Source organism: Cebus imitator, unplaced genomic scaffold (genome assembly GCF_001604975.1).
Source record: "Cebus imitator isolate Cc_AM_T3 unplaced genomic scaffold, Cebus_imitator-1.0 Scaffold729, whole genome shotgun sequence".
Taxonomy (NCBI): Eukaryota; Metazoa; Chordata; class Mammalia; order Primates; family Cebidae; genus Cebus; species Cebus imitator.
The window spans coordinates 788,334-798,099 of record NW_016108044.1 but is presented as its reverse complement, the minus strand read 5'-3'; the positions used below and the strand labels follow the sequence as shown (position 1 = coordinate 798,099).

Sequence of the window (9,766 nt, the reverse complement as noted above, 5' to 3'; positions counted from 1 at the left end):
CCGTCTCAAAAAAAAAAAAAAAACCTCCTTCATCTCACCTGCTAACAAAGGCAGTGTGCTTTCTTCCTGTCTGCACATACCCCATGTCTCATCACCATGAGGGGCTGCAGTGGGACTTGGAATCCAGATGTTTGAAGAATGGAGGGGTTGAACGTGCATGGAGGGATGAAGGGACAAGGGGTCCAGGATGTGGTAACCCCAGGTTTCTTGGCCTTGGCCTTCCCTACCTCTCTGAGACTGAGCCAGCTTGAGCATCTCAGCTGCCTCTTCTGCCCGCCCCCTTGTTAGCCGCAGTCAACTTCCTGCCCCACCATAGGAAGTGGGGCGAGACGGCAGGTGCAGTGACGGCTGGCGGAGCCATGGTGAGTACTTAAGCCCAGAAACCTGGGCATCTTGGCCCCCAATCCCCTATGCCCAGGGTCACAGACCCTGCTGACTCTTCCTAGCCCAAGAGCTCAAGTGATCTTGGGGGACTCTGCCTGCCATTGCCAACAGCTTCATATTTTCTACCCCCATCCACAGGACAAGGAGTACGTGGGTTTTGCTGCCCTCCCCAACCAGCTGCACCGCAAGTCTGTCAAGAAGGGGTTTGACTTCACACTCATGGTGGCAGGTCTGGGGGTCTTGAACTGTGGAGGGGATGTCCTTAAGGAGACCCTGACTGTCCTCTCCCCTGACCAATTGGGCCTGTTCTGTCCACAGGAGAATCAGGCCTAGGGAAATCTACCCTCATCAACAGCCTGTTCCTCACCAACCTCTATGAGGATCGCCAGGTGCCAGAGGCTAGTGGTAAGACCCTCACCACCCTCTCCAGGCAGTAGCCTCTGTCCCCATCCCCTGTCCCTGGGTTACATCCTAGTCTTTTCCATCTGGGGACTCGGGTAACTGACTTTTTTTCTGAGAACTTCCTCCCCCCGGAAAATGGGCACAGGCAACTGTGAAATTGACAAAGGAAATTGATCCTGCCTCAGAGCCTCCCAGGATCCCTGACCTGTCTCCCATCCCAAAGCTCGCTTGTCACAGACTCTGACCATTGAGCGCCGGGGTGTGGAGATCGAGGAGAGGGGTGTGAAGGTGAAGCTGACCCTGGTGGACACACCTGGCTTTGGGGACTCGGTGGACTGCTCTGACTGGTGAGGAGGGGAGGGGACAGAGGCTCAGCCTTTCACAGTGGTGACTCCCTGGAGACCAAGGGGTCAGTTATAGGGCTGGCTTGTTCTGGTTCCCTATCCCAAAAGGTGGTATCTGTTTTGGAGGGCCACTGGGTCCCTGTGCTTCTTGAGGACTCACATAGGCCCCACCAGTTCCCTTTAATGTCTTTGGATGAAGCCAAATAAATGATGTTTTACTCTCACAGTCCTGGCTAGCCTCACCCCCTGCCCTCTGGCCTTTGATCTCTGACTTCACATCCTCTCCCAACACCCAGCTGGCTTCCTGTGGTGAAATTCATCGAGGAGCAATTTGAGCAGTACCTTAGGGATGAGAGTGGCCTGAACAGGAAGAACATCCAGGACTCCCGAGTCCACTGCTGCCTCTACTTCATCTCACCCTTCGGCCGGGGGTCTGGTGGGGGAATCCTGGGGGCTGGGGCATTTAGGGAGGGCTTGGGGCTGGGGGTCTTTGTGCCCTGAGGCTGGGCACTGACCAGTCCCTGGGTGCAGGCTCCGGCCCCTAGACGTGGCCTTCCTCCGGGCAGTACATGAGAAAGTCAACATCATCCCAGTCATTGGCAAAGCGGATGCCCTGCTGCCCCAGGAAACCCAGGCCCTCAAGCAGAAGGTGTGAGTAATGACCTCTGACCTTTAACCCCAAGTGAGGCCAAAAGTCACCACCAAACATAACATGATTTCAGCTTAGACGTCTTTGATCTTGGAGTGGCCTTTTTGGAGCATGGTGTGTCAGGCTAGACTGTAGACGCTTCTGAGGAAGGCAGATGGAAAGCTGCCAGTGTAGCCATGTCTCCAAAGGCTCAAAATAGGCGAGATATGCAGCCTCTGGGCTAGATGCTTGGCTAAGGCCTATTTGAGGGCAGGAGCATAGACACGAGGACATAGTGACTTCCCTCTGGCCCCTACCTTGTGTCTTCAGCACACTTTCCTACAGTTTCTGCTTATGTCTCTCTTGGCCTCTGTCTTTTTTGTTTGTTTTTTGGAGATAGAGTCTCACTTTGTGGCTCAGGCTGGAGTACGGTGGCATACCACTGCAGCTTCAAACTTGTAGGCTCAAGTGATCCTTCTGCCTCAGCCTCTTTGAGTAGCAGGGATTACAGATTTGCACCACCATGCCTGGCTAACTTAAAAAATATTTTTTTGGCTGGGCATGGTGGCACACACCTGTAATCTCGGCACTTTGAGAGGCTGAGGTTGGAGGATTGCTTGAGCTGAAAAGTTCAAGATCAGCCTGGGCAACATGGCAGAACCCCATTTCTACAAAAAGTACAAAAATTAGTCAGGTGTGGTGATGTGCACCTGTAGTCCCAGCCACTCGGGAGGCTGAGATGGGAGGAACACTTGAGCCTGGGATATTGAGGCTGCAATGAACCAAGATGGAGCCACTACACTCCAGCCTGGGTGAGAGTGAAACCTTGTTTCAAAAAATATACTTTTTTTTTTTTTTTTTTTTTTGGAGACGGAGTTTCACTCTTGTTACCCAGGCTGGAGTGAAATGGCGCAATCTCGGCTCACTGCAACCTCCGCCTCCTGGGTTCAAGCAGTTCTCCTGCCTCAGACTCTCAAGTAGCTAAGATTACAGGCATGCACCACCATGCCTGGCTAATTTTTGTATTTTTAGTAGAGACAGGGTCTCCCCATGTTGGTCAGGCTGGTCTTGAACTCCTGGCCTCAAGTGATCCGCCCGCCTCAGTCTCCAAAAGTGTTGGGATTTCAGGCATGAGCCACTGCACCCAGCCAGTCACAGGGGATTTAATGAAGGGACAATGACCTTGCCTAGGGTAGGTGGGGAGATTGCATAGAGGCAGAGCCCTTTGAACGAAATACTTGAAGGATGAGTAAGAGTTCACCTGATTTAGAAAAAGGAAAAGCTCAATGAGTAGACAGCCGAGGATGTTTGGATGAATGAGAGATGGGTTGATGAGGCCAGCTGAGGGAGGCTTTGGTGTTCAGGCCAGAATTCAGACTTGACTCAGTCACTGGGGCGTTCCTGAAGGATTCTGAGCAGCGGAGTTCCTTGGCCGGGATCCTGAAGGAAAATCTCTCCAGCAGCGATGTCCAAAGATGTGGTAGAGTCCTCTGATGAATCTATTCCCTGAGCTGAAAAATGGATGGCCTCACCCACCCCCAATCTCATCGTGGCTTCTGGTCCACTTAAACCATGAGAACATTTTTTTTTTCTTTTTTTGAAACAGGGTCTTGCTGTGCTGCCCAGACTGGAGTGTAGTGGTGCGATCACAGCTCACTGCAACCTTGATCTTCTGGGCTCATGCAATCCTCCCACCTCAGCCTCCCCAGTAGCTGGGACTACAGGGTTATATCATCATACCTGGCTATTTTTCTTTTTTTTTTGAGATGGAGTTTCACTCTTGTTGCCCAGGCTGGAGTGCAATGGTGCGATCTCGGCTCACCACAACCTCCGCCTCCTGGGTTCAAGGGATTTTCCTGCTTCTGCCTCCAGAGTAGCTGGGATTACAGGCATGCACCACCACATCCAGCTAATTTTGTATTTTCAGTAGAGATGGGGTTTCTCCATGTTGATCAGGCTGTCTTGAACTCCTGAACTCTCGACCTCAAGTTATCCACCCACCTTGGCCTCCCAAAATTCTGGGATTACAGGAGTGAGCCACCACACCTGGCATGCCTGGCTAATTTTTTAAATTTTTTGTAGAGATGGTTGGGGGGCGTGTCCCTCTGTTGCCCAGGCTGGTCTGAGCTCCTTGGCTCAAGCAGTCCTCCCACCTCTGCCTCCTAAAGTGCTGAGATGACAGGCGTGAGCCACATTGCCCGGCTTGGGAACCGTTTTTTAACCAGCTCATCCAAACCTTCATCTCACCGGCACGGTGGCTCAGGCCTGTCATCCCAGCCCTTTGGGAGGCTGAGGCGGGCAGATCACTTGAGGTCAGGAGTTCCAGACCAGCCTGGCCAACATGGCAAAACCCCGTCTCTACTAAAAATACAATTTGCCGGATGTAGTGCTGAGTACCTGTAATCCCAGCAACTCAGGAGGCTGAGGCAGGAGAAGCACTTGAACCCGGGAGGCGGAGGTTGCAGTGAGCCAAGATCACACCACTGCACTCCAGCCTGGGCAACAGAGTGAGACTCCGTCTCNAAAAAAAAAAAAAAAAAAAAAAAAAAAAAAAAAAAAAAAAAAAAAAAAGAGGAAGGGGTGAGAAGCAGAGGAGGCGGGTGTGGAGGTTGAAGCTGGGAAAGAGTTTCTGCCATGTGGGCCAGGAGTGACCCCTGCCCCCTGCCCTCTAGGAAAGCATCCCTTTTGCAGTTGTGGGTTCCTGCGAGGTGGTGAGGGATGGCAGGAACCGACCAGTGAGGGGACGCCGATACTCTTGGGGGACCGTGGAGGGTGAGTGAGGACAAGCAGGGGTCCTGTGGCAGGAGGGAGCTCGGGGCTTCTGGGTCAGCCGCACTCAACATGTGAGGTTGGGGTGGATCCTAGGAGGAAAGGGGGGTCGTTGGGCTGCAGATTGTGGACCCTCCGATAGAGTGGCAGAAGGACCTCCTTGTAGACCCGACCCTGCGGGTGGGTTGGACTTGAAACTCCCTGATGTTCACTGCTCCGCCGCCCCCTTCCCCCCTCCAACCTCCCAGTGGAGAACCCACATCACTGCGATTTCCTGAACCTGCGACGAATGCTGGTGCAGACACACCTGCAGGACCTGAAAGAGGTGACGCACGATCTGCTTTACGAGGGCTACCGGGCCCGTTGCCTACAGAGCCTGGCCCGGCCTGGGGCTCGCGATCGAGCCAGCCGCAGGTGAGAGCCGGGGCCGACAGTCGGAGCCTCCAAGGTCCCGCCTCACCCATGACCCGGTCCTCACCACCCATGACCCGGTCCTCACCACCCGTGACCCCGCCTTCACCACTCAGACTTCTCACTCTCCACCCCCTTTGCCTTCCGCCCTAACCTCAGGGACCTGGCTCCGCCTCCTAGACCCCAACCTCGCCCCAGGCCCTGCCTCCTGGGTCTCACTCACAACCTCAGGCCCAGTTCCTGATTCCTGTCCCCTTCCCACTGCCCCGCAGTAAGCTTTCCCGCCAGAGCGCCACGGAGATTCCGCTGCCCATGATGCCTCTGGCGGACACCGAGAAGCTGATCCGCGAGAAAGACGAAGAGGTGAGCACACACCTCGCTTCTCCCCGACCGAGGCCCCAGGTCCCTTTCTGGCCTCGCCGGGTCACAGCCTGCAATCTCGCCCCGCACAGCTGCGCCGCATGCAAGAGATGCTGGAGAAGATGCAGGCCCAGATGCAGCAGAGCCAAGCCCAGGGTGAGCAGTCAGACGCCCTCTGAGGCCACGCCCCGCCCGGCCTTACCTCGGTTCCGCCTTCAGTCGGCCTCTTGTCCAATCCCTGCGCCCCACACTGCCCAGCGCCTAATCCCGGACCCCCCGCGGGTGCCGCCTTCGCTCTGGCTCGGGGGAGGTTCTCCCAGCCCGGGTCAGAAGCCCCGCCCCTTCCCCGCCCAGCCAGACCCCGCCCACTTCCCGGCCAGAGCCTGCGGCCCAGCCTCGCACTGCCGCACTGTCTTTCGGGGTCGCCTCTATTCTCCCAGGCTCTGTCTTCAATAAAAACTGAGCTTCCCGCAGCCACGCGAGACTTCTCTTTCCTTGCGGCAACAGGCGGCAGCCGTAGATTGTAGGGCCGCCCCCCGCAGGCCTCCAGGCCGCATCCCTCCATTTGTGAGGCGCTCCCTTAGGTGTGGGCCCCGTCTGGGCCCAGCCTCCCACCTGAGGCTCTCGCGCAAACACACTGAAGGCGTTGCCGATAAGAAAGAAAGACCAGTTGAATTTTATTGGGAGCCGGATGGGGGTCGGGCCGGCCGGAAGCTTCGGCCAGGGAGGCCCGCGGGGGCCCCTACTCCTGGTCCTTGGCGTCGCCGTGCGTGATGACGTAGCAGATGTTCTTGTAGTCAACGTTGCCGCCCACGTCGGGCGGGAAGGCCGCCCACATGTTCCTGATCTGCGGGAAGACGCAGGGGCGTCTCGCACCGGCCCTTAGGCTCCCCGGCTCCTCCTCCTTAACTTCTCCAGCCCCGCCCCTACTCACCTCCTCCTGGGAGAAGCGGTCACACTGCGTGGTCAGCAGCTCCTCCAGGCTGGAGAGAGGTGACACACGGGGAGTTGCGATTGGGTTCCTGATTCCTTTCCACTCCCTCGCACCTCATGCCCGTTGCCAGCCCCAGCGTCCCAAAAACCGGGTCACTCTACTTCCTCTTTGGCCTGCTAGAGGCTCGCTTTTGCCCTCTCCGCCCACATTTGCTGTGGAAATGCAATCTTACCGCCCATTACCACAATCCTAACTACTCCGTTACCTCTGACAGTGCCTAACCCTTCGTAGGAATTTTTGTTTCTTTGTTTTGAGACAGGGTCTTGCCCTGTCGCCCAGGCCGGAGTGCAGTGGTTTGATCATAGCTCACTGCAACCTGGAACTCTGGGGCTCAAGGGATCTAACTGCTTCAGCCTCCGGAGTAGCTGAGACTACAGGTGTTTGCCACCAAGCTCGCGATTTTTTTTTTTTTTTTTTTTTTTTTTTTTTTTTTGATTTTTTTTTTTTTTTTTTTTTTTTGATACAGAGTTTCACTATTGTCTCCCAGGCTAGAGGGCAGTGGCTTGATTTCTGCTCACTGCAACCTCCGCCTCCAGGATTCAAGCAATTCTCATGTCTCAGTCTCCGGAGTAGCTGGGACTACAGGCGCCTGCTACCATGCCCAGCTAATTTTTATATTTTTAGTAGAGACTGGGTTTCACCGTGTTGGCCACGCTGGTCTTGAACTCCTGACCTCACGTGATCTGCCCGTCTTGGCCTTGCAAAGTGCTGGGATTACAGAAACAAGCCACTGCACCTGGCCAGCCCGCGAATTTTTAAGTTTTTAGAAACAGGGTCATGCTATGTTGCCCAGGCTGGTCTCAAACTCCTGGCCTCAAGCCAATCCTCCTGCCTCTGCCTTCCAAAATACTGAGCCACAGCGCGCAGCCTTGGTAGGAACTTAAAGGAGGCTTTCAGTGTGGGAGCAGCTGGTGGAGTGAGGGGAAGGGGAAAAAGGGTTGGGGGACCAATGCTCACAACTGCTTCTTGATGGTGCCCTTTCCCTCAGGGTCCAGGACCTTGAAGGCTCCAGTGATCACATCCTCAGGGTCAGCACCTGTGGGGGTCAGAGGGCACATGAAGCTGATGGGTCCCTGAAGGGTCTGGGGAAAAGGCAACTGGGGCCTTAGACACAGAACACTCCACTCACCCTTGAGCTTCTCCCCGAACATGGTCAGGAAGACGGTGAAGTTGATGGGACCGCTGGCTTCCTTCATCATGGCATCTATCTCCTCATTCTTCACATTGAGGCGGCCTGGTGGGGGAAGTACAGGCTGGAGCAGGCTTCTGAGGCCAGGGCTGTGCTTCCTACTAATTCAGATGATCCCATCCATTTTTTCAGCTGGGTAGACTGAGGCCCAAGGTGGAGCTGACAGGGCCGGAACCCAAGGCCACTGAATTTCCTCGACTCTGCAGCCTTGAATATTCCCACCTGGGGTAGTGGGCTCACCCATGGCCGCGAAGGTGTCCCGAAGGTCCTCCTTGTCAATAATGCCATCACGGTTCTGGTCAATCACGGTGAAGGCCTGGGCAGGGCCAGGATGGGGAGGGTTAGGTCCCCCATGGCCCAACCTCAGCATCCCTGCCCCAGGCAGATCAGATGCTGGCTCCTAGCCAGCTGTCCTCTTCTACCCCAAGCAGGGAGGGCAGGAAGGAATTCTAAACCTTTCCCCTCCTTCAAACAGGTGCACATTCCAGGGGGAGGGCGGGGGAGAGGTCTGTATTTGGTCAGCCTTTCAGTTTCCCCTGTCCCCTCACTCACCTCCTTGAACTCCTGGATCTGAGTCTGGTCAAACATGGAGAAGACACTGGAGCTTCCGCCCTCTACTGCCCTTCTCTTGGCTTTCTTGGGTGCCTGGAGGGTGAGGGTTGAATAAAGGGGCCCATGGACCAGTCCCTCCACTTCTCTGGGGGCAATGGATTAGATTCAGAATTCTTTGAGTCCTGGTTTCTAAAGCAACTCTTTGGCCTGAGTCTCTCCGTCCTTGGGACCTCTTTGCTGAGGGGACCTGCTTTGATTGCATTCCCCAAATTCCCATCTGTGGCTCCTGGGCCTCTATCTCTTCATCCCCCACAATGAATGGAAGCTTCCTTCTCTTCTCAGTGGCCTGAGCCAGGTTCCTCTGAGCCCCAGACTTGCTGTGTGACCCCAACCACTTATTCGCCCTGTTTGAGCCTCTACTTTCTTTTCCTTCCTTCCTTCCTTCCTTCCTTCCTTCCTTCCTGACTTCCTTCCTGACTTCCTCTTTCTTTCTTTTCTCTTTCTTTCGTTCTTTTTCTCTTTCTTTCTTTCTTTTCTTTCTTTCATCTTGTCTTTCTGTTGTTTTTGTTTTTTTTTGAGAGTCTCACTCTGTCGCCCAGGCTGGTGTGCAGTGTTTCGATCTCGGCTTATTGCAACCTCTGCCTCCTGGGTTCAAGCAATTCTAACACCCTCAGCCTCTGGAGTAGCTGGGATTACAGGCATGCATCACCATACCTGGCTAATTTTTATATTTTTAGTAGAGACAGGGTTTTGCCATGTTGGCCAGGCTGATCTTAAACTCTTGGCTTCAAATGATCTGCCCACCTCAGCCTCCCAAAGTGTTGGTATTACAGGCATGAGCCACAGCGCCTGGCCTGAACTTCTACTTTCTCATTTGTAAAATGGGATAGGAGTTATTGCCTGCGTGGTGCCAGAGGGCTTTAGGAAGATGGAGTGCAGGAACGATGGAAGAGGTTTTGAAAGGGACTGGGCCCCTGTGAGTCGAATGTCTGGGCGGATTATCATTGATTGGATCCTTTAGGCTATTACACATTCTATTTTCCATCAGTGATGCCAAGAAAGAGATGACCATCCTTTTAACTTTTTGTTGGACTGGGAACCGGCTACTTTCTTTCAAAGGGTGAGGCTGCCCTGAGGTCTAAGGGATTTGGGCAGGGGTTGGAGGATTGTCACTCACCATGTCTTCAGTCTCCGGGGGGCAAGGCAGCAGCTCTGGTGGGAAAGAAGCAGGGAGTCAGCATGGAGCAGTCCCTCTGGGGTTATATAGTCCTGCTCCAGGGAGCCCTTAACATACCAAGGTAACCTTAGCCCTGTGGGTACCCACCCCAGATACCAAAATAGCCCAGCTCAGGGCGTCTCCTTTCTTGGAGGGCCTGCAACAGCTGGAGCCCAGGGGGAGCGGGGGGGAAGCAGGTCTTGGGATGCATGTCTCACTAGGGCCTGGGCAAGAAGGGATATTCTTTCTCCCAAAGAGGGGCTGGAATGTGCCAGAGTTTAGGGTGGACCCGACCCAAGGCAGTGTTCTGGGAGAGAGATGAACCAGATCCTATACTCCTGTGTGGGGTTGGGGGGACTCAGATTTATTTATTTATTTATTTATTTATTTATTTATTTATTTTTTTTGAGACGGAGTTTCCCTCATGTTACCCAGGCTGGAGTGCAATGGCGCGATCTCGGCTCACCGCAACCTCCGCCTCCTGGGTTCAGGCAATTCTCCTGCCTCAGCCTCCTGA

At 54.5% G+C, this 9,766-nt stretch overlaps 2 protein-coding genes across 2 annotated transcripts; one reads left to right on the top strand and one right to left on the bottom strand.

Annotated features, from left to right (window-relative positions):
* Positions 1 to 45: 45 nt before the first annotated feature.
* Positions 46 to 5,775, top strand: SEPTIN1 (septin 1). Its single transcript, XM_037735109.1, has 11 exons — positions 46 to 153; positions 289 to 362; positions 523 to 613; positions 703 to 789; positions 1,010 to 1,133; positions 1,427 to 1,561; positions 1,662 to 1,779; positions 4,431 to 4,530; positions 4,776 to 4,941; positions 5,211 to 5,301; positions 5,391 to 5,775. The coding sequence occupies exons 1-11, from the start codon at positions 84 to 86 to the stop codon at positions 5,475 to 5,477; spliced, it is 1,143 nt and encodes a 380-aa protein (XP_037591037.1). The 5' UTR covers positions 46 to 83; the 3' UTR covers positions 5,478 to 5,775.
* Positions 5,776 to 5,951: 176 nt separating this feature from the next.
* Positions 5,952 to 9,319, bottom strand: MYLPF (myosin light chain, phosphorylatable, fast skeletal muscle). The gene is made up of 7 exons (XM_017519226.2): positions 9,211 to 9,319; positions 8,034 to 8,126; positions 7,722 to 7,797; positions 7,422 to 7,526; positions 7,250 to 7,328; positions 6,233 to 6,281; positions 5,952 to 6,145 (listed from the first exon to the last, which is right to left on the bottom strand). Exons 1-7 carry the CDS (start codon positions 9,211 to 9,213, stop codon positions 6,041 to 6,043), a joined length of 510 nt encoding a protein of 169 aa, XP_017374715.1. The 5' UTR covers positions 9,214 to 9,319; the 3' UTR covers positions 5,952 to 6,040.
* Between the last annotated feature and the right edge of the window lie 447 nt (positions 9,320 to 9,766).